This window comes from Dipodomys merriami, unplaced genomic scaffold (assembly GCF_024711535.1).
Source record: "Dipodomys merriami isolate MVZ:Mamm:240054 unplaced genomic scaffold, mDipMer1.0.p SCAF_94, whole genome shotgun sequence".
In the NCBI taxonomy this organism is placed as follows: domain Eukaryota; kingdom Metazoa; phylum Chordata; class Mammalia; order Rodentia; family Heteromyidae; genus Dipodomys; species Dipodomys merriami.
Window position 1 is genome coordinate 2,349,298 of NW_027206557.1, and position 24,060 is coordinate 2,373,357.

Genomic DNA, 24,060 nt, shown 5'->3' on the forward strand with positions numbered 1-24,060 from the left:
CCTGCGTCTGTCGGTCTGTCCGTGGCCGCGGCGGGGGACACGCGCGGGGCGGTGCGCGCGGGAGGAGCCTCCGCTGGACCACACGCCCGTCCGGCGTTTCGCGGTCGCCGTGACAACCGGGCATCCCGCAACGGCGGCGGGAACGAGTCGTTGAGGCTGCGGAGCGAGCCAGGACCTCGGAGGGCGTCCACCCGCCGGCACCCAGACGATGCGAAAATGGTGGGGCGGACGCGGAATAAACCCAGGGGCCCGGAGCCCGCCCTCCCCGCCCGCGCCGCGCCAGCCAAGCGCCGGCGCCCGGCCACCGGGGCCGGGGAGCCCGAGCTGGAGGAGGAGCCGCAGGCGCCGGGGCCCACGCCGGGGTCCCCCCCGCAGCCCCTGCTCCCGGGCGGCGGCGGCGGAAACCTGCCCGGGGGCGCCCGCGACTACTCGCCACGCAGGATCCGCCATCTGAACGCGCAAAATTACGCGAACCTGGAAGCGGTGGCCAGGTCGGTCCTGCAGGGCCGCTTCCAGTTCCTGCACAGCTTCGCGGAGCAGTTCCGCCAGAAGATGCTCCTGCAGACGCGGCGCTTCTCCAGCCGGACCACCTGGGGCATAGGTGAGCCTGCCTCCCACGGCCCCGCAGCCACAGCCCTGCACCCCAAGGATTGGAGGGGGTGTCTTCACTCTAAAAGGAGAGTCGCTTAGATCCGGTGTGTGGACTCCTGAGAACAAAAAAAAGAAAAAGGAAATAAGAGGAGATGGGAGCGCTGGACACTTCTTGGCAAAGATTCAGCCTCCTAAGTTCTTGTTTAAAATAGTTTTTTTGCAGTCTGCCAGCATCAGGGCAGTTATGTACTGTAGTTTCTAAAAACAATTGGTTTGATTTTTGGACAGGCAGGGCTCCTCTGCATTTTAAATACAACAAAATAAAGTGTGTGTGTGTGTGTGTGTGTGTGTGTGTGTCTGTGTCTGTGTCTGTGTGTGTGTAGGCCATGGGGCTTGAACTCAGGCTGAGCACTGTTTTATTTTGGTTTTCCCTCAAGGCTAGTGCTTTACCACTCAAGCCACTGCACCACTTGCCGCCTTTTGGAGGTTAATTGGGGATGAGTCCCACAGGCTTTCTTCCCCAGGCTGGCTCTGAAACACCATCATCAGATCTCAGCCTCCTGACTACCTAGGATTACAGGTGTGAGGCATTAGGCCCAGCAGTGGGGTTTTTTTTTTTTAATAGTGGGTAGGAAGTGAAGATCTCCTTTGGAAACCAGTCTGGGCAAACCCTTTTTGAGATTCCCCCCTCCCCCCAAACCTCCATACCTCAGTCAATATGGTGATCAGTCTCTGTGATCCCATCTGCAGGGGGCTTAAGTTGGAGGAACCCTGTAGGAAGCCAGTCTGAGCTAACGCTGGGGATTCCAGGAAAGCAAAAAAAAAGGTTAGGTTGTGGCTCAAGTGGTAGAGCACCTGCCTAGTGTGAGGACCTGAGTTCAAATATCAATACGATAGATAGATAGATAGATAGATAGATAGATAGATAGATAGATAGATAGATAGACAGACGATTTTGATAGATGATTGGTGGATGAATAGATAGTGATGGATCAATATCAGAGGAGTAAGGTCACCCCAATGTGATACCCACTGGCTTCTGTCTCAATGTGGAGTGCTTATCTAACAATGAAGAATTTTCTTAAGTAATTTTCTTTCCCCTCTACAAGTCTCATGTTCTGTAGCATAACTTCAATGTATTGCTGTTTGTGTAAAACAAATGTTTGGCTTAGTCCTTGGTCAGATTGGCACTAATGTAGACAGTTGACTTGTTGTGCAAATTATTGTAGTTTCCTGTCCACCATGTGCCCACTGACTTCTGATATCTAAGGAGGATGAGTCCCCACATTTAGGGGTGTTAACCAAACTTGATGAATAATTGGATTTCCTATTTTGATTTTAATCAGTTGTCTGATTATGCCAACAGATCCAGCCACCTCCACAATCAACATGGGCTTTTGAAATACAAGGCATTGTTCCAAACTCAAGCTCCAGGGCACTGCTGCCTGGCACCTGGGTGGCACCTGGGTCCAGTGTTTCCGGAGCTGGGAAGAGAAAATTAATACTGAAGGATGGGAAGTGGAATCTGAGATCAGGGAAGATGGAATTTGGATTGTGACAAGGGGCTAATATTTAGATGTGAGGGGGCTGAGGGAAAGTATCCAAGGCCTGATAGAATTCCATGATCAAAGTCATGAAAATAAGATACCATGACATTAATGCATGGTCTGGCTGAGAGGCAAGGCAGGAGAAGAAGAGGAAGTAGGTGATGGTTGAGCAGCACCCCTCTTGGAGAGCCTAATTCAAAGCAGGAGCAAGGCATTTAAACCTCTTTCTGGACAGAGGCACTGATTGATCCTTTTCTTTACATTTTTCCCCCAATGAAATGAAATTGCTTAACCTAAGATTAACCATCTTAAACAATTCAGTGGCATTTGATAAGTATGAATTGTTGGTGTTGAATGACTGAACTTGGAGAATGATTTGAACAAAAGGGGCTTCCCCGAGATAAATTCAGCAGTGTGTGTAACCAGAAAGACTGGAGATGAGCTGAGAAAAGGAAGCAGAAAGATCAGTTGGTAAAATGCTACTAGAATCCAGACTATAGCGGAGAGGAATGGAGAGGAGAGGAGAGAGAGGTGAGTGCTGATAGAGCCAGACTGACAAGGTTAGGTAGATGTGAGGTAGAAGTGGAAAGAGGGAGGAGGAGGGAGAAAGATCAAGGCTATAGTTTATGGACCTGAGATAATCTGGGTAGAAGGGTCAGTTGAAACTTTATGCTGGAGTGATATTTCCAAAAGATACCATTGTGAAAAGAGAGAACTTGGGAAAACCTTTTTGAACTTTGTTTTAAGAGATGAGAGAAAAAGAAAGAACAAGGTAAACATAGACAATGGGAATCTTCAGAAGAACAGAATTGAGAGAGCATGGTGTGGCAGGAGAGAGAGGAAAACCATCCAAGAATCACACCCAAAACTACCAGAAGACTTAAGTGTAAGGATGGAAGGGAGAATAATGATTCCAGTCACTCAAGGGCCATTGATCATTTAAAAGATTTATGGGAATTTCAACAAGAAATGGGCCAAGAATCTTGTTGTTGAATGAGAGGAGGGAGGGAGGGAATGAGAAAAGGATGGGAAGGAGGAAAAGAAAGAGGAAAAGAGAATCTGATAGCTTGTGGGAGGTGCTGTGAGTTTTGGGAGAATGAGAGGCAGAAGGGAAGGATCAAGTGAGGTCTTGGATTTGGGGAAGGAGGAATTAAAGCACAACTCTGAGAAGCTAAATTTAGATGAGAGAAGCAAGAACTACTACATTGAGAGATGCTGAAATGGAATTAAGAAGGTGGAGAGACTGAAGCATGGCCTTTGTTTCAGCCAAGTACAAGGCTGGGTCTCCTTCACAAGTGGGACAGGAGGGACCAGGAGGCAGGAGGTCAGCTAGCTGTAAGGGCTGTGGAGGGTGCTCTGTGTACTAGGGATCAGGGCATAATTAGACTTCATCATATTAAAGGGCAGTTGTGAGGAAGGGAGGTGTGAGCCAGGCAGGAAGATCCTCCAGGATCCTTTGGAAAGGTCGATGGATTGGCAGCATATTCCATTTCTATTCATGTTCTCTTAAAAGTCGAGCACCAGTGGCTCATGCTTGCAATCCTAGCTACCCAGGAGGCTGGGATCTGAGGATCCTGGTTCAAAGCCAGCTGGGACAGGGAAGTCTGTGAGACTCTTACCTCTAATGAACCACCAGAAAACCAGAAGTGGCACTGTGGCTCAAAGTGGTAGAGTGCAAGCCTTGAGCAGACAGTATCTGGGTCCTGAGTTCAAGCTTCATGACTGACCAAAAAAAAAGTTCCTTTAGGGAAATTTGCCAGTACATATGATTTTTTGAGAGACTCAAGGTATAAGAATACAGGATATAAATATGGTGGAACAGGACAAACTATATGTCTTAAAGATAATGAAGGTTTATTTTGTGTGAGGGTGTCTTTCAAATTGAGAGAGGTGGTGAGGTTTAGTTTCAGAGTGATTCACATGCAGCAAATGTGTATTCTTTTTTCTGTAGAGAGCCAATGAGTAGATATTTTATATTTTTCAAGTAATATGCAGGCTGTTTCATCTTCTTTTCCTTTTTCATTTTTACAACCTTTTACAAGCATAATGACCATTTTCAGCTAGTGGACATTGCAGAATGCAGACTTGGAAGACTGTAGCTTCCCCAGCTTGGTACAAAGCAGCGATTTACACAGCAGGATTTTAAGTTGGCCAACATAGTAATACAAACCACAGACTGGAGGGCAGCATTGGGAACTTCAACATTGCAGCTTTAACTTCCTTTAGTGAATTAATTTGCATTTGTTTTGGTAGCCAAACTGAGTGATCTTCAAAGTTTTAAAGCAGTTCATGTTACTTGCTTATCAGATAACATGACGAATGCATTTTGGACAAGTATAAGGAACACCATTACAAAACATTGGTGAGAAAGCAGAACTTCAGAACCAGTTAACTAAATTGACAATAAGGAAGATATTTGGAAATTTGTCAAAATAAGCTTTTTTTCATTTTTTAAAGAACATTAAAAGTTAACCCCCAAACCCATAAAAATCCAATGAACATTCCTTGCAGGGGAGCCTGGAACCTTTGTAGGAAGTGGGGCCTTGAAAACATGCAAGTTTCTAGTCACCAGAGGGGCTGGACCACTGAATGGAATCTCTTCAGAAAGCCCATACCCAGAGGAACGAGGCTACTGCACCCCTCTCAGAGTGAGCAGGGGACTCTGCGCCCTTTAGGGGTACCTCTGTCCAGGAGCTTGCAAGCAGCTAAGGTTTGCCTAGGGCACTGCTGGAGAGATGAACTTCTGCACTTAACCATCTTCAGAGGAGATGGGGAACACAGTGCTGCACAGTGGTTCCTGTGTTGCTAGAGACTTTCCTGAAAATATATGTCACACACATATGAATAGATAATAAAAGCTATAGAGAATCATACTGAACTATTAGAAAAAGTTTGGAAGCCCCCATTTCGTCACTCTTTTTGTTGGTGGTGGTAGTGGTTGTCATGAGGCTTGAATTCAGGTCCTGGGTGCTGTCTTTGAAGCATTTTGCTCAAGGCTAGTACTCTACTACTTTGAGCCACAACACCACTTCTGGCTTTCTGCTGGTTAATTGGAGATTAGAATCTTATATCCTTTCCTGCCTGGCCTGGCTTTGAGCCATGATCCTCAGATCTCAGCCTACTGAGTAGCTAGAATTACAGACATGAGTGGCCAGCATCTGGATTTCATCACTTTATTTACAAACTATCTGGGGAGGCTAGCAGCCCCTCTCTTTGCTAAGTGTGAAATTTCCCTGTAGAGGCAAGCGGGCTTCTGAATTGTTTTCCTGCATGCCTGAGGACGGATGTAGCCTCCTGTGCTGTGTCCGTGGGTAATGAATGCATTTGAAATGCTGCTTCTAAAAGGTACTTTCTAACAAGGCAGCTTTTGATGACTATTTCATTCTGCTCTTTTGTTTTATTTTCCAGCTGCTTTTGTGGGAGTTTTGCACTGGTAAGATTGCGTTTTATTTTTAAATGTGTTTTTAAAAGTTGGATTAAAACGTTACCACTGGTGGTTTCTTAGAACTGGCTATGTGCCTATTTAAACATATCACTAGCTATTTCTAGTGAATGTTGCAGTTTATTTTATCTAAAACACTTTCATTTTGTAGTGATAGTATGCTATTAGTACATAAGTATGGGGACACAGTTTTAGTAATACCACCCAAGGAAAAAGCAGGTAGAAATGAAGATAGACTCTTTGTGGGACATGCATGCTGCTACATGCCTCTAATCTCAGCACTTGTGGGGCAGGAGGCTGGGCAGTAGGATCGTGAGTTGGAGACTAGCTTGGTCTACAGAGTAAGACTCAATCTCACACAAACAAAAGGAACAAGATTCTTTTGGCAGTGGGGAGGCAGAATTAAATGCTATTGCACCTTTCATTGTGCAGTCACTGGCACTTTGTTTACAAAACTGATGACAACTTACCTATAAGAATCATGTATAAAACAATAGTGTTCCTCTGGAATATCTTCATTTCTGCCTGAGCCTGGGGGTTTTCTTCTCTTGGGATTTGTGCCATGTTGTGTTGTGGTAGTGCCCAGTTGGCCTTTGGGTTTGCGGGGAGGTGGTTCTGTGAGCGTGCATTCACCCCTGGGCTCTTAGTTAATAGGGAGAGTGCAACTCCAAGTCCCAGATAGGATTTGGAATTCTGCTTTCTATTCAGTTCTGTGGGAAGACACTACATAGCCAAGGGTACCATCAACGCTGGCCAGATGGGATTCTGTTCACCAGAATCTTCCTGCTCTCCTCACTTCCCCTGTGGAGTTGCAGTCCTAAAATGCAGGTCTAGGGCTCCCTTCCTGTGTATTACCCATGTGTTCATGTGTTGCTCTGCTTTGAGCTGAAGTAATTCCACTTACTATTATTTTCCAGTGCTTTTGAACAGTAACATAAGGTATTTTCCCAACTGATTCTCTTTGGGTCAAAACACAGACCAGAGCCTGCCTGTGTTCTGACCTAGAGGCCTAGGAAAACAGAGATCAACACAGAAATTTTAGGTCCACAGCTAAGTTTGAAAACGGAGTCAGGGAATCTGAGATCTGTACTGCTATGAATTCTAAATGTCCCCAAACACGGAAGTGTGTAAGCAAATTCTAGCATTGCTTCAATGGTTATTACACAATTAACTTTCTCCCATTTATGGCTTTCTGACTGTGCTTATCCAAAACTTAAATTGTTTAGTTACTGTTTTTGAATTGTTATTGTAATGTGATATTTCATTTTCCCCCCCAGGATACATCTAGTAACACTTTTTGAAAATGACCGTCATTTTTCTCACCTCTCATCTTTGGAACGGGAGATGACTTTTCGCACTGAAATGGTTAGGTTTCTTCTAATGATTTACTTTGTGATTTGACAATAGCAAGACTGTAAAGTTGAAATTGAATAAAACTGGAGTGGATTTGGGGGTGGGAATTATATGTACTTCCTGTCTCTATAAACTTAGGAGAATGCTACACTGGGCTGATGTAGCTTTATTTTCACCTCTAAAGCCCTTAGATGGCTTGAAGTATTAGAGGGATCAATATCTGTATGGAATTTGAACATTATTTACAGGGGCGGAATAGTCAGTGTTAGGGAATATAACCAGGTAGTTGTGGCAGTCTGGGCTTTGGTGACAGATCATCAGATTCAGACAGCTGTCAGTCATCTTTGATTTCCACTTTCTTTCCTGCTGAATTAAGAGAGCCGATCTTGCAGAGAGTAGTAAAAATGATGGCAGGTCCTGCCTGGAAAGAAGAGCTGGCACAAAAAGGATTGTTCTTCATTAATAAAACTTACTAAGTTACTTACTGTTTCCCTAAATAAGCATCCTTACACCTGAGATCTCTTTTCATTTATGCACTGCCTTGGCTTCCTAAGCTGAAAGGAGACTCCTGCAGTGGAGTTGCTTTTCCAAATGAAACAAACCTTGAGGGAATGTTCCATCAGACCCTCGCTTCACTTAGAAGAAGCTGCTAGTGTGTTAATTCTACCAAAAATTAAAGTAGCTGCATGAAGCAGGAGAGCATGCAGATTTCAAACCTTCAGAAAAGTTCATGCAACGGTGCAGTCATCACCCGATGAACATGCTTTCCTGAAGTCATATAATGCAATAGTAAGGAGTATTTGAGAGTCTTCGTGGTAACCTTACTCCTCATTTCTTTTTCCCCAGAAGAATAGGTTCTAAAAAGAGTATAGAGGTGTCCATGGTTTACTTTCATTGATATTGTATGTCTTTTTCTCTCCCCCTAAATAAAAAAGGGGCTTTATTATTCCTACTTCAAGACCATTATCGACGCCCCTTCATTTTTGGAAGGGCTGTGGATGATCATGAATGACAGGCTCACGGAATACCCTCTGGTCATCAACACAGTGAAACGCTTCCACCTTTATCCAGAGGTGAGTCACATCTGCACACCACCACCTCTCTGTGCAGACTACTCTTTATTTTTTTGTCAGATAAATGTAAGAAGCTTAATGATGCTGAAGGAAAAAGAAGGGGACTTTAGGCTTAATGAGTTTAGATGTTTCCTAGAGTTAAGGGCAGGGCTCAAAATGTTAAAGCCCTAGAAACCATGCCCATGCAAACTCAAAAAAAAAAAAAAAACAAAACAGCGACCAAAGGTGCTAGAGAAGATGAATGGGAGATATCCATGAGTGCCAGGAAGGGCTCTGCATGGGTGGGCACCATGACCTGGGAGTCATGCCACAAAAGTAGGGCTCATTGTTCATATGCCAGACACCCATGAAGATCCTCCTACACATACCCTTCACAATGATGGATTTCTTGGGAGTCCGCAAATTCTAGAAGTTAAAAAAAACAAACAGGCAAATAAGCAATTCATTGTGGACAATAAACGTCAATGCTAAAAGTGACATCCGTGGAAACACTGCATCTGAATCCCTTGGAATCCAGCAGGCTCATTAAAAGCTGCTGTCGATTGAAAAATACGGTGTCTTTTCTGCACATTTTTTTATGACTTTCTGGCAATTATCTGTTGATTTGTTTTTAACTGTTTAACGTTATGAAAACAGGTTCTTTGATTATTGACAAATGTGGGGGGCTGTATGAGCACCAGCTCAGTCTAAGTATGAAATGTTCTCATCAAGTCATGGAGTTTCTGTGCACACCATAAGGCCACTCTCGCTCTTCTCCATTGAACCAGCCTGACCTTTTTTTTTTCATGCTGATCTTATGATTGTGGATTCATTTCTAAATGTTACTGTTCCATTCATCTTCATGTATGACTTATGCCACCATCACACTTTCTTGATTCTCCCAGCTTTACTTCAAAATTTAAAGGAAAGGAGTTTTAAAACTTTGTATTTCCTTCTCAAAGCTGTAAGGACTGATACCCACAGAGGAACAGCTCCTGGGGGCTTGCTTGTCAATGGCAGATGCTGCACATTGCCACATTAAGCCAACAGGGAGAAAGTAGAAGATTGAAATGAACTGCTGAAGGCTTGGCCTGGAAACAGAGGGGACAAGTCCAGAGGAAGCTTGCCCCCTGCTGCCAGCTAGAGGAACAGCAGCTCCATTCACTCTCCGAGTACACTCAGGCAGATCCCAAGCCGTGTTCTTCCCAGAGGAGGAAGTTGATGAGAAGGCGTTGCTGCAGGCCAGAAGGCAGGCAGGGAACTGGTAGAATAAAGACGCAGCTCTGTGAAGGCATCCCTGCTCCCCTCAGGATGCAGACGCCGCCTTGAGTAGACTCACAGCAGAATACAGTTAAAAGAGGTTGGTTATGTTTTTACAGCACGTTGTGCTTGCTAGGCAAGTCCCCTGCCAGTGAACTTCTAGCTATTCCCTAGCCCGGGGTAGGAGAGTTTTGAGGAGCTGCTTCCCCGGAGGGAAAACCCTAAACCAAGAGCTAAAGTCAATACAGATGAGAGGAATTTTCAGTCCCTGGTATTATAGCAACAACAAACAGCAGCTGTCACAATCCCACCAAGGACAAACCTCAAAACCAACCCAGATCCTGGATTACCACAAACCCCAGCAGTAGGGGAGAAAAAGAACGGTTTCAGAGACTGAGGAATCCAGGATGGAGGCTCACTGGTGGGTCCATGTATCTTGTCGCTGCTTCTGATGGCAAGCCACAGCTTTCATGTCCCATCCTCTGGGAAAGGAGGTCCCAGGGCCGCAGGCAGACGGGTCAGAGCCCAGCCCTGTGGGGAGCCCCAAGGGCCTTGGTGTTGTTTGAGTTCCAAGTCTGCCTTCTTCACGCTGCCCTTCCTGGGTCTTCTGCTGCATGGTGCAATTCAAAGGGTTTCAGTAGTACATGGAGGGGCTGGTGTTCAAATGAGTGATTTCCCATGTGATTTATTCTCTAATCTGCTGGGCATTTAAGATTGTGTTGTTCACGTTTCCAGTTTTTGGTTTCTTTTTGTGTCAACTCCTATAAGATTTTAGATGTGACTGGTAATCACGTCATTTGCTTAGTATTGTCTCCGCAAAGAAGACAGTGGCTATTTTCTGTACAAACTTTCTGAGCCCGAGCTTACTCCTTAGAGCTACTATTGTGTTGTTGTTGAGTTTTGTTTTTTGTTTTTTCAAATTTCTTCTCATAGTTATCTCTGTGACTCAGTATAAGTTCAAAAATCAAAAAGACAAAAAGATAAGAATTGTGAATGACCTTGTTTCTTGTAGTTTAAACTTCAGTTAATATTGACTTCCTCTGCATTTATGTTTGTAATATTCTTTATTGCCCCTCTCTTTGAACGTTTACAACTGCATTTCAGATTAGGAAGCATTTCTTAAATTAGCAGGGTACCAATGGCTCACACTTGTAATTCTAGCTACTCAGAAGGCTAAGATCTAAGGACTGGGGTTCAAAGCCAGCTAGGGCAAAAAAAAGTCAGGAAGACTCTATCTATAGCTAATTAGCACAAAGCTGAGCTAGAGGCATGACCCAAGTGGTAGAACACCAGCTACAATCAAGAAAACCAAGCAAGAGTGGCAGGCCCTACTTTCAAGATTTAGGACCAATACACACACGTACACAAAAACACACAACACATACATACACATACACACATATACACACTGGTTCAGAACTGTTATTCTATTTCACCCCCATTTAAAAAATAATATACCTTGTATATTTTAATGCTGTAATAAATTGGAATTCTACATGAAATGTCATTATTTCTGTACTCATCTTTTCCCATGAATTACCATCGCCTTTTAATCATATATTTTTAATATCTGCCTTTGCATTTGTACCACAGGACTGATGATTGTGTGTATTATACCAGAGAGAAATGATAGCAATTAGAGTCCAAATTTGCAAGGCCAAACACAGTCATAATAGAATTGTATTTTGGTACAGTTGCTTTTGTGAAGATGACTTACTTTCCTTCATTATGTTGTTTTTTGGTTTTATCTTTTGTAGGTGGTCATAGCGTACTGGTACCGAATTTTCATGGGGATAATGCACTTGCTTGGGATAGAAGCCAAGACCTGCTGGAATGTCACAAGGCTGGAACCCCTCAACGAAGTGATGAGCTGTGAAGGCATGTCCCTCTCCCCCCATCCTGGTAGCACAGGGAGAGGGTCACCAATGTCTCCTTCGGAGTCTTATCAGCAACACTGTAAACACCTGGAAATGACCTATGAATTGAGTGTCCTCAGGGCCAAAGGCCTTGTCCTCAATAATTCCAGTAGAAATTGGAATACGAATGCTAGTATGCCCCAGTGCCAGGCAGTGCGGAGTGGAAGTCAGTCTTCTGTTTCAGAATAAGCACAAAGTGTTTTGGGTGACTTCAGAGTATGAATTTTGGAGAGACACTGAACAGTCAACTTCTAGGAGCTAATGGTTTTAGGGATGCATTCATACCAGTAATCAGATAGACAGAGATTTTACACTCATAGACAATCAGAGCCTGCACTGGAAATATGGCTTTGCCACATTCACAGCTTGTGAATAATTTGAATCAAATCCTTCCTGTGTATCTTCTGCATTGATTTTTTTTTGTCAAAAAGCCACTTTTGGAATTATTTGAGAGTTTTCCAGGACATGGCACTGTCAGTCAGTTCTATTTAGGAAGTCTGAGGCTACCCTGGAAACTCATGTTCAAAGCTCCCTCTGTCTCCTTGCTCAACCTTTGCACAATTGTTTGTGCTTTATCTCTGCAGACTCTCCATTGTCAGTACCTTCTATCTACATTATCTTTTGTGTCAGTCCTGGGACTTGAACTCAGGGCCTGGATACTGTCCCTGGTAGCCCTCTACCACTTGAGCCACAGCTCCATTTGTGGCTTTTTAGCAGTTAATTGAAGATAAGAGTCTCATGGGCTTTCGTGCTCAGGCCAGCTTTGAACTGTGATCTTCACAACTCTTGAATAGCTAGGATTACTGGAGTAATCTATACCTATATCTACATTTTTATACTCTTGTTTTTTTTTCCCTACACTTCCACTGTTTTTTAAAATATATAAATGTAAAACCAGTGTTCAAAGAAGATGTTTGAAGAACAATTACACTTTTTTTCCAAAGCAAAGGAACAAACCAAATGCCTCAGAGAGTGAGAAGCATTTCTGTAATCATTCACCTAGAAAGCATAACGTTTTCTAAAATGTTGAAAATGATCACCTTCAATAGCTGTATTTAGCAGGCTTCTGGCCAGTGAACAGTTTAGTGTTTTTGGCACTGGGATACAATGAAACAGATGGGTGTTAAGCCGTATCCTCAGAGAGTTTGTACCTGGATGAGGGTCAGTAGCCATTACGTGTGATTACATGTAATAAGGATGTTAGGGGTAGCCATAGAAGTATTTCAAGAAGAAGAACCAGCATATTCAAAAGTCCTGGGGTAAGAGAAAAATAAAAAGAGTAGACTTCGTGGAACAGAAAGAGAAGAAAATTGGTGGGAAATAATGTGGGAATGTAAGGTCAGATCACAGTGGCTGGTTCAAAACGAGAGCTCCAGTGCGTTGACACAATGACACATGGTGTTTAGCAGCTGTTCAGAGAGGATATTTGTCGGGGAAGCTGGCCGGTGCCAGACAGTGAAGAGTCCTGTAATCTTAGCGAGCATGTGTGGAAAAGTTACAGAGGTATTTGGGGAAGTAGAATGTTTAAGGGAGAAGAGGGTGAGAGAGGGACAATGTAACTCAGCTTGGTGTCTAGTTTGAGGATCTGGGTCCCTTTAAATGGTCAGAAGCATGAAAGGTGCCAGGTTCGAGCCCCCACATTTCACTGTGAGTGTTTTAGTCAGAAATATGTAGGAGAGCTCAAAAGCAAACACTAGCTGGGTTTAGGGATAAGAAGAAAGTTCTGGGCTGAACAGTCGTGGATCCATCTTTATACAGAGAATAACTGTGAGCTGTGGATGCTGGAGACATAAGGAGAATACACAGAAAAGGTTACAATAACCAAGGTGGTCTTGTATTGAAGAAGGGCACGTTAGACCAGAGAAGTCATCAGTCCACACAGTGGGGCTGAAGAAGCAGACCCAAGTCACCAAGCCCAGCCTGCACATCTGGGCTCCAATCATTTGCATCCAAGGGACTTTGACAGATTACTTATTTCCTATGTTCTGTTTCTCCAACATAAAATATTTCATGCCAATTGATCTCATAAATTTTATCTGAGAATGACATGAAGTGATTACTACAAGACCCACATAGGAAGGATCATACATAGAAACAGAATCTCATGAATGGAATGAAAAGCTGTCTATTCATACAAGCAGATCAAACAGCCAGAGCCACTCAGGTAGACAGAGGCACCGCCTTCAGAGCAAGGACGATGTGATACTCATCCAGGAGTCCTGAAAAGATAACATGAATGCAGTGGGTGTTGTCTGGGACCTCAGTAAGCAACAGTTCCAGACACTAGACAATAGTAACAGCTTCTAATCCAATAAGAAGCTCCCACAGCTCATTAGAGTGTAAAAATACTTCTTTTATTAAGAGACACATAAATGGACCTAAATATACATGGCAGGGATCAATGGGGTGGGTCAGTGGCTGACCAACCCCCACCTTAGTATTTGTGAGGCCTTGGGTTCAATGCCCCAGAACTGCAAAGCAAAAACAAAACAAAAATCAAACTGAAATAAAACAAAGCTCCCTCCCCCTCCCCCCCACAAAACACCTCTAAGAAAGTTGGGGGGCTGGGAAGGTGGCTCAGTGTAGAGAGCTTGCCTTGCATGCCTGAGGCCCTGGGTTCAATTTCTCAGCACCACATAAACAAAAGGAAAAAAAGCCAGAAGTGGCGCTGTGGCTCAAGTGGTAGAGTGCTAGCCTTGAGCTGAAGAGCTGAGGAACAGCGCCCAGGCTCACAACTGGACCCCCCCCCCCCCCGCAAAAAAAAGAAATTTGAAGATGGTTACAGGTATTAAAAGACAACAGCATAACATTCCATTTTATATATGTATATATATAGATAGAGATAGAGATAGAGATAGATAGATAGATAGATAGATAGATAGATAGATAGATAGATAGATCCCAAAAGTGGGATTGCTGGGTCATAGGGGAGCTCTATGTGGAGTCTTTTGAGGAACCTCCACACTACTTTCCAAAGTGGTTGAACAAGTTTACATTCCCACCAGCAATGCAGTAGGGTTCCCTTCTGTCCACATCCCCTCCAGCATCTGTTGTTATTAGAGTTCTTGATTATAGCCATTCTAACTTGGATGAGATGAAATCTTAATGTTGTTTTGATTTGCATTTCCTTTATGGATAGAGAAGCATGTCTATTGGCCATTCTTAGTTCCTCTTCAGAGAAGTCTCTCTTTAAGATTTTAGTCCATTCTATGCCTCTATCAGAAAGAATGACATCATCCCATTTGTAAGGAAATGGAAAGACTTGGAAAAAAATCATATTAAGTGAAGTAAGCCAGGCCCAAAGAAACATAGGTCCCATGGTTTCACTTACTTGCAATAATTAGTATACATCTAGGATAATCTTAGTAGATGAGCAGAATAGCTCAATAGCTATGTACATATGACCATATAGATGATGCTAAGGGAAATGAACTCCAAGACATGGACACAAGAGGTTTTTCTTTATTGTTGTTTTTAGTATACTATGTGATTTTTTTGTTTCTTTTGTATGTTATTCCTCCTATGTTATATCCTCTGTTATTACTGTATCTTATTTTGGTACCCTGATATTATATATACACTTATTTGAATTAGGGAAGGGAAGGGGAACAACAGAATGGTGAGACAAAGGACAAGGGGGAACCAGTGTAACAGCAATATACACAAGACAGTATGCTGGAAACGATCTGTACAACTTGGGATGGGGGTAGGGAGGAGGGAAAATAGGAAAAAATTGAGGGGAAGGGGTAACAAGGTTGACAAGAAATGTACTCATTACCTTACTTATGTAACTGAAACCCCTCTGTACATCACCTTGACAATAAAAAAGGGAAATATTTAAACAGACAGTAAGAAAGGCAGCAGCAATCAGAAAGGCAACTGTTGGCAGCAGATTTACTTGTTCTTGATTCCCACGCACTGAAATAGGCGTGCCCGTGGTTTTGCAGGCATATGTTTGCTAAATACTGAATAACCTGTGTCTTTCTCAAGGTCTGGGAGACCCTGCTTGCTTTTATGTTGGTGTGATTTTTATCTTAAATGGATTGATGATGGGACTGTTCTTCATATACGGCGCGTACCTCAGGTAAGCTCCTAATCTCAGAGTGAGCTTGGAGAGGCTGGCTGATGCTTGTTGATCAGTGGAGAAGACTAATGATGAATTGACTCATAGTAGTAACGTGTGTAGAACTATTTGATTATTTCTCCTCAAAGGCTTAACTAATTATCATGTAGCCAGAGAACTGAACTGCTGCTAAAAAGCAAGCAAGCAAACAAACAAAAATCAATATCTTAAACAGGGCGCTGGTGGCTCATGCCTGTAATCCTAACTACTAAGGAGGCTGAGATCTGAGGATCACGGTTCAAAGCCAGCCTGGGTAACAAAGTCTATGAGCCTCTTATCTCTAATGAACCACCAGCAAATCAGAAGTGGTGCTGTGGCTCAAGTGGTAGAGTGCAAGCCTTGAGCTGAAGAGCTGAGGGACAGTACCCAGGCCCAGAATTCAAGCCTCACGACTAACAAAAAAAATCCAAAACAACAACAACAACAAAAACAGTATCCTAAAAGCAGCCCCACCACCTTTATCCTTGTAGTGATATTATTTCAAAATTAAGACTTTTTTGTAAAAAAAAAGATTTTAATGAGACTACCTGTAGTTCATATGTCAAATTATATTAATATATAATATAATGTTCACATATATGAATATTTCAGTCATTTTAGGCATTCTAAATTACTGATAGACCTGTTAGACTTCTACCTTCATCTCCTAGTTACTCTAAATGCAGTTTCAAATGACAAAATTCTTTTGGGGCTGGGAAGGTGGCTCAGTGGTAGAGCGCTTGCCTTGCATGCATGAGGCCCTGGGTTCGATTCCTCAGCACCACATCAGCAAAAAGAAAAAAGCCAGAAAAGGTGCTGTGGCTCAAGTGGTAGAGCGTTAGCCTTGAGCTGAAGAGCTGAGGGGCAGCGCCCAGGCCCAGAATTCAGGTCCCACGACTGGACCCCCCCAAAAAAGACAAAATTCTGACTACTGTGGGTTTATTCAAAGAATGCAACACACTCTGAAATGGCAGAGTTTAAATTCCTGTGAATAACTTACATATTTTATTTAGAAAATATATTAGATATAATGAATTATAAATGTACATAATAAAACATGCTAGATATAATAAATTATAACTGAGGTTACATTATACCCACACTGTCTGCTTGTATTTGTTGTTTTAATTGTGAAAATACTGTACAGAGGAGTTACAATTACATGGGCAAGATAATGAGTACATTTCTTATCAAGCATTGTAGCCTCTTCCTTTCCCCCTTCCCATCCCTTCCATCCTCTCCCCACCCCCCACCCAATCCCCTCTCCCCCCCCCACCAAAATTGTAAAGTTCATTTTCAACATAATGACTTGTACATCTCATTGTTGCAATGGATCCACCTGTATCCCTATTTAAACGACTTGTTTTTCCCCTTCCCCTCCACAAATTATATCCACATCAAATACAGTGAAAGCAGGGGTTATAGCGTGGGGGAGGGACGTACAAAGCAACAAAGAAATAATCTTATAAATGTGTTAGGAAGAATTGCATGAAAGAAAAAAAAACATTTGAATACATATCTTAGGGTTCATTTCCCTAACATCAACTTTATCTGACCTTTTCCGCTTGACTCAGACATATTCTGCTTGTATTTTTAAGACTAAAACACCAACTACATGGGAAGTATTTATTAGTATATGGCTTATGCCATGTTTTAAGTACAGAAAACTATAAATTTTAATTTCTGAGATGCTTTTGTGAAAAACTCACTGTATTTTCTGCGACTTACAATTTCTTTCTCTTCTCCAGTGGGACTCAGTTGGGGGGCATTGTTACAGTACTGTGCTACTTTTTCAACCATGGAGAGGTATGTTTTCTAGAGAATAATGTTTTAAGAAACAGGCTGTGTAGGAAGAAGGAAATATAATCAAATAGCATGTAGCTACATAATACTGGTGACTTGGCAATATTTTGAAGAACCTTCTGTTATTTTTTTTAAAAGCCTATATTTCAGTTGTGTTGATCTAAAGCTTTAAATCACCAGAGCTTAAAAGAGATGAAAGGCTTTGTTTGGGGTCAGTACAAACACAGACAGGGAAACACTGTAGTCAGGAGCCCTCTCCACAGGCTGTACCCACCTCCTTTCCTCCCCGCCTCTTGGAAGTTTCAAATTAGGAAAATGGAGGAGAATAAGGTTGTGTTTGTTACTGGCATCCAGTCCCTGTACCATGAAGGTGAATTTCTCACTTGACATCTGTCTGCCTCTGCAACCTTAGCTTAAAAAAATACTTATGTGTGAAAATATTGTGATGAAACCTCTTTGCACAATAAATATATGCCAATAAAAAGAGGAAAAATAGACTTAAGTTAGTGTGTGTGTGTGTGTGTGTGTGTGTGTGTGTGCTGGCCCTGGGGCTTGAACTCAGGGCCTGGGTGCTGTCCCTGAGCTTTTTTTCCCCTCAAGGCTAGTGCTCTACCCTTTGAGCCACAGTGCCACTTGTGGCTCTTTTGGTGGTTAGTTGGAGGTAAGAGTCTCACGGAATTTGGGCTGGGTCATTCTCTATTTGATGACCATGTCCCCAAACTAAGTAATCTCCAAAAACAGATGCTCTGCTGGGCATCATGTTTAGAATGGGATGAGCCCAGAGCACTTGGCCCTGGCTAGTTCGTATGTTTAAAGCAATCCTATGTTAGCTGATTGGGGGAAGCTGGATAACGCGAACTGCTGGTTTTTCAAGGAGTAACATTTGTTGTGAACTGTTTTCCTAATTTCAGGCCACCCGGGTCATGTGGACGCCTCCGCTCCGGGAAAGCTTCTCTTATCCATTCCTTGTACTTCAGATGTATATTTTAACTAGAATTCTCAGGTAATTTTCAGCGATATAACAAAGCCAGAGTGTAAAATTTGCTTTGACCTACTGAGCTATCACTACTAAATGTGACTTAAAAAATGCTATCTGCAGAACAGATGAAGTGTAGAGTGAAGAAGATAGTCTAAAAGTTACCCTTATAAAAACTGATGCCCACTGAAGTGTCTAATAATAGTACTATGTTTTACAAATCAGAACGTGTATCCTTCTATTGTTTGCAGGGAGGAGAGGTTCTGAGAAACAAACACATTATTTTTCAAAGCTTAGGTACTCTGACCAATGGATTTCCCAACTTTGGTTTCAATGGAACAAAACCACAGTTCTCCTCTGTGTGTCATGAAGGGCTCTGTGTGCAGTAAATCTAGAAATGCTGGGTTAGATACATAATGGATGCGTATATATATATGTATAATATATTTGTGATTGATAGACATTTTATACATATTATATATATGTGCTTCTATACATCTCACGGGATTGTTTCTCTTGGACACTGTTTGGGATTGTTTTTGTATGCATTTCGGAAATTTAACAGGTCAGAGAAACAAAATGAAACAAGTGGCAGAACACTGTAAATAACTGTTTTGCAGAAATAACTCTCAAGGAATGTTTGTGAGTCCCATCACCGAGGAAAAATGACCTGTATCTTCTCCACATTCCCAGGAAGCCTTATACACTTCATGTTCTAATTATTCAGTAGATTCTACCTTACACGAAGATGATTTGTGTGCACATTTCCTTCCTTCCTTCCTTCCTTCCTTCCTTCCTTCCTTCCTTCCTTCCTTCCTTCCTTCCTTCCTTCCTTTCCTTCCCTCTAACTGTAAATTTGTGGATTGTGCATATATATATATATATACAAACGTCTCTGCCACATTTATGTTTAAAATTCCCCCTAGACCCCGATACGGTGGTGCCAACCTGCATTACCAACAGACAGAGACAAGGGGATTGAGAGTTCAAGGCCAGCTTGGGTTATGTAGTGAGGCTGCATTTTTTTTTAAAGTACTGCCACTGGAAGCAGGGACCAAGCCACACTTGTCTCTGGAGCCTCAGAGCAGGTGCATGTTCTATGATGACTGAATGGAGGGGAGGAGGGCACCTAGGGCTGGTGGCTGGCGGTGAATCTCAAGGTTGCATGGGATGAAATGTCCCCCTGAGAGGACTGAGGAGTGTGAATTGGATGGTATTTACTGTCCTCTGTATCTTAGTCAAAAGTCACTGTTTGCTGAAATATAAGATTACCAAGTTACTAGTGAATATTTTTGTGATATTACTAGACAATTTGAACATCTGCATTTTTGCTTCAGAAAACTTAACTACTCTTATACAGTCTTTGCCAAAACCAAATAGAAGCTTTTCAAAAGGAGCAGTTATTGGTCCATTATTTGCACAAAAGGTTTGCGTAATGTAAGCTAAAGATACTAGGTCTAATTAGGTAGCTGATAAAGAGAACACCACACGATATTCAGGCAGGAAAAGAAGTTTATTGTTTTACCGAACTGCTGTCCCACCATGCATGGTGGAGACCACCTGGCTGAAAAGGGGCACGCTGGAGGCTGACTTGAGTTGAAGTAGGGAAGGGATGGGGAGAAGGTGTGGCCAGGCTGAGGGAAGGTGTGGCCACACTGGATGTAGATGTGACCTCAGGATCTGGGACCCTCGCTTGGCCTGATGGGAGGTATAACCTGGGCAGCCCAGGATGTGATGTGGGAGGAGAGGGAGATTACTGTTTCCAGGTGTGCCAGTTACCTGGGTGACACAGGTACTGGGCAGAGGCTTGGCCAAGAGGAGAGAGGAGTTTGTCTTGCCTTTCCAGGACAGACCTTACAGTTTGCATTTCTTTCTTTTCTTTTCTTTTTAAAGATACTAAACTCTCCTGTGGTGAAAGGCATTGCTTACCAACAATGTTGCAGACTCTAACCTTCATCAGCAGTAACACAACTGTATTCCAGAATTGCCTTCTAATTGGTTGCTTTAGAATGTTTTCATTAATTATTTGCCTATCTGTTACCTTATTCTTCCTGTTTTCAGAAACATAAAAGTGGTAGGTGACCGAAAACTGCTGCTCTGCAGACAGGGGGAACTTTGAGGCCATAGGGCTCAAGTCTTAAATTTTTAATGGCATACAGATTTACAGGGAAAGAAACTTTTGCACTGAAATTGGGTAATGTAGTTTTTTTTAATGGCCCAGATATCTGCAATTCTTTTCAGTGAAGCCATTTTCAGAGCTCATTATATTTTCTTTGTGTTGGGTCAAAGGCCATTTTGTCCTTTTGTAAGAATTCTGCATTGCTGGGAGATGGCCCACCTTCATAGCAGAACTGGCTGGTGCCTTTTCTCTCCATGCAGGTCCTCGTTGGGTCAAGAGAAGTATTACCTCGCTCTCTGCCTGGCCAATACCGCCTTCATGCTCCCCTGGCAGTTTGCCCAGTTCATACTTTTCACACAGGTAAGATGGCTTTATGCTCAGTTAAGTAGCCGTAGGGGGTGTGTGAAAAACCTCCCAGTGGATCTGTGCATATCTCTTTTAGTTCTGTAAGTTACTCCCTCAAACATGTTCACACAGCAAGGTGTACACAGTTGTCATGCATTCCTTTTATTTTTTTAATTTTTATTTTTTTTGTCTGTTGTGGGGCCTGAACTCTGGGCCTGGGCACTGTCCCTCAGCTCTTCAATCAAGGCGAGCGCTCTACCACTTGAGCCACAGCGCCACTTCCAGCTTTTTCTGCATATGTGGTGCTGAGGAATCAAACCCAGGGCCTCATGCATGCAAGGCAAGCACTCTACCGCTGAGCCACGTAGCCCATTCCTTTCATTCTTATGACATGTTGGTATGTAATGCTATTGTTGCTTTTGGCTGTGGTGGAATAGTGGTAGGATCTTTTGTTTGTTTGTTTTTGTTGGTCGTGGGGCTTGAACTCTGGGCCTAGGCACTGTCCCTCAGCTCTTCAGCTCAAGGCTAGTGTACTTGAGCCACAGTGCCACTTCTGGTTTTCTGAGTTGTTTATTGGAGATAAGAGTCTCATGGACGTTCCTGCCCGGGCTGGCTTTGAACCGAGATCCTCAGATCTGAGCCTCCTGAGTAGCTAGGATTACAGGCATGAGCCACCTGCATCTGGCTCTTTTGGGTTTTTGATGGGGTTGGTGTTTTTAGCATTCACATTTTTGGTCTTTTCCTTTTAGGTATATCTTTGGTAAGTTGTGCATAATTAGTCTTTTAGGAAAGGGTAATTATCTATTACTGCCTTTTAATTGGGTCATTCATGTCATGACTGATATACAAAGCAAAACTATTGGTATTACTAGGAAATCACCGTGAGTAATGATGCCAGTAATTAGCATTCTCCTACCCGGGCAATTGTCTTCCATTCTGGCCCTTCCGCAGACCTTTCCTGTGCCATTGCAAACCTCGATGGCTTCAAGCTCTTTGCTCTGCCGATGGATTTCCAGTGGGCAGAGGGGCCTCACACAGCCTGGGTCTGATGAAATATAAGATTACCAAGTGCCTGTTGAATGCTTTGTGATATTGCTAGGCAATAGACATAAAGTCCCTTAAGTTATGCAAACTTGGAGTGCCATCTTCCTTCCAGACTGCTTGGAGGGCATTGCAGGGTCTGCACATCGGCTTCAGCCTCTCTGGGCATGGGTACACTACTCTGTGCAACAACTTCTTTCCACCAGTTCCTAGGGGGAGATGCTGGGGAATGAAGCAAGTGACAGAAAAGTTTGGCCGCTGTCCCTCTGCCCCTGCCCCATGCTCACCCTCCAAGAGGAGCTATGTGATTCCTCCTCTGTCCGAGCAAGAGTCCTCCCACAGAACCAGGGATCAAATCTTACTGCTGTGTTGAGCATGGTTCCCTTCTTCACCCTGCCCCCCATTGACCCTGAGTTTCAGGATTGCCCTGCTCTAAGCTCTGTCTGAGTACAGTTTGCTCCTTTCTCTTAGAGGTTGAAGTAGTCTGACTGCCTACATTTTTTTCCTCTCATGTCCTCACCTGAGCTTGTCTTTTCCTAAAGCCAGTATAGATGGTCCACCAGGACACAGGAAAGACACAGGAAGGTGTCTGCAATTTGCCCTCCCTCCTTAGATATTTCCTTTCATCCCTTTATCCCCTTCCCTTCTCTCCCTCCTTCTCTCCCTCCCGCCCTCCAAGATCCGGACTTGAACTTGGTATCTGATGCTTTCGCTTATTGGCTACAACTTGACCAACTGAGCCACACATCCACGTATAACTCCCTCTCCTGATGTTTCCTTACTTTGCTTTTGTTTTTGTTTTGAGACACGGTCTCTTTAAATAGCCCAGGCTGGGTTGCCCTCAAAATTCTTTGCCTCAGTTTCCCAGTACTGGGACTACAGGCACACTTCTTGGTTCTTATTTTCTTTAAACCTCACAAATCACATCATTATTTTTATTTTTTATTTTTTTGTCAGTTGTGGGGCCTGAGCTCTGGGCCTGGGAGCTGTTCCTGTGCTCTTCAGCTCAAGGTGAGAGCTCTACCACGGGAGCCACAGCGCCACTTCTGGTTTTCTAGTGGTTGATTGGCGATAAGAGTCTTACGGCTTTTCCTGCCCGGGCTGGCTTTGAACTGTGATCCTCAGATGTCAGCCTCGTGAGTAGCTAGGATTATAGGCTTGAGCCATCCTTGCCCGGCACATCTTTATTCTTTAAGACAGGAAACTTGGTTAGGTTTCACATGTTTCTTCTTCCGTTAATTCTTGTATCCTTCCTGGGTCTGTTTCCACATGGGATTTTATGTCCAGAGAATGCCCCCCACCTATTAGCATTTTCCTTTTGCGTAGAACTGATGGTGACAGGGGCTAGGAAGATGGCTCAGTGGTAGAGCGCTTGTCTTGCATGCCTGAGGCCCTGGGTTCGATTCCTCAGCACCACATAAGTAAAATGAAAAAAGCCGGAAGTGGCGCTGTGGCTCAAGTGGTAGAGTATTAGCCTTGAGCTAAAAAGCTGAGGGACAGCGCCCAGGCCCAGAGTTCAGGCCCCAAGACCCCCCCCCCTCAAAAAAAAAGAACTGATGGTGACAGTTTTGCTTGCTTTTTACTTGTGTCCTTCATCTTTGAAAGATACGCTCTCTAGGTGTGTAATTCAAGGTTAGATGAAATTCGCATTTGTTTATCTTGGTGTTGTGCAAATGTTGACCCCTGTCCTCCCCCCCTCTCTCATGAGGGGTTCTTTGAACATCATTATTTTGAAGACATTTTTCCTTACCTTCCCACACCTTCCATCCTCATCCCCCACTGAGCACCTTCAACATATCTTGCATCCATTTTATTTGTTACAATCAATTAACCAATATTGATTTCTTATTACAATTCATGCTGTGTAGTGCAGGCTTATGTGTTTTGACAAATACACAGAGGAATGAACCCACCATCGTTGTCCTGTTCAGGACAGTTCTTTTGGAATCCCACCGTGTGATACAGAATATTGTCTACAACCCACAGTCGCAGCCTGTGAACTTGCGTTTTTTTGTTTGTTTTGATAAACTGTGACTGAATTGTCAGAGGACAGGTCAGCTTGTCAGCAATGAAGTTCCTCTGTCTTTCCACTTCTTTTGTTGAATCTTCAATTATCTGGTCACAGTTTGCTCGTCCCTTCCCCTTTGAAGCCATTATGGTCCTTCCAGTCCTTGATGACCGTATGTGTCAGGACAACTGCTTGCCTTCCGGGCCTCTCAGCCGCCTGCCCACCACAGGTAGCTGCCTCAAGCGGAGCTGGCAGTTCTGGGAGAGAAAGAAATCAGATGTCAAGCCCATCCCCAGGTCTGTCTTCCTCAGCTCTATTCATCTTATTAACAATTTCAGACAGCTGTTGTTTTTCTGTATTAAGTATTTCCTAGAACCTAGAGCGTTCTCAGTGGGACAACTGGTTCAAATTCCTCTTGTTAGAGATATAATCAGGATCATAATATAAAATAACGTAGAAGTTTTAAAAATATTTTTCCACATTTTCACTTCCACATTTCTTTAAA

At 43.2% G+C, this 24,060-nt stretch overlaps 1 protein-coding gene across 2 annotated transcripts in view; it reads left to right on the forward strand.

Moving 5' to 3' along the window:
• Positions 1 to 130: 130 nt before the first annotated feature.
• The window catches only part of Dpy19l2 (dpy-19 like 2), a 47,502-nt gene continuing 23,572 nt past the window's right edge, over positions 131 to 24,060 (forward strand). For both annotated transcript variants that reach the window (XM_070014206.1, XM_070014207.1), the window contains exons 1-9: positions 131 to 601; positions 5,547 to 5,571; positions 6,858 to 6,945; positions 7,869 to 8,006; positions 11,003 to 11,123; positions 15,152 to 15,245; positions 17,012 to 17,069; positions 17,978 to 18,069; positions 20,422 to 20,521. In XM_070014206.1, coding sequence (XP_069870307.1) covers positions 217 to 601; positions 5,547 to 5,571; positions 6,858 to 6,945; positions 7,869 to 8,006; positions 11,003 to 11,123; positions 15,152 to 15,245; positions 17,012 to 17,069; positions 17,978 to 18,069; positions 20,422 to 20,521 — 1,101 coding nt within the window. In that variant the 5' untranslated portion in view covers positions 131 to 216. The remainder of the gene's footprint in view (positions 602 to 5,546; positions 5,572 to 6,857; positions 6,946 to 7,868; positions 8,007 to 11,002; positions 11,124 to 15,151; positions 15,246 to 17,011; positions 17,070 to 17,977; positions 18,070 to 20,421; positions 20,522 to 24,060) is intronic.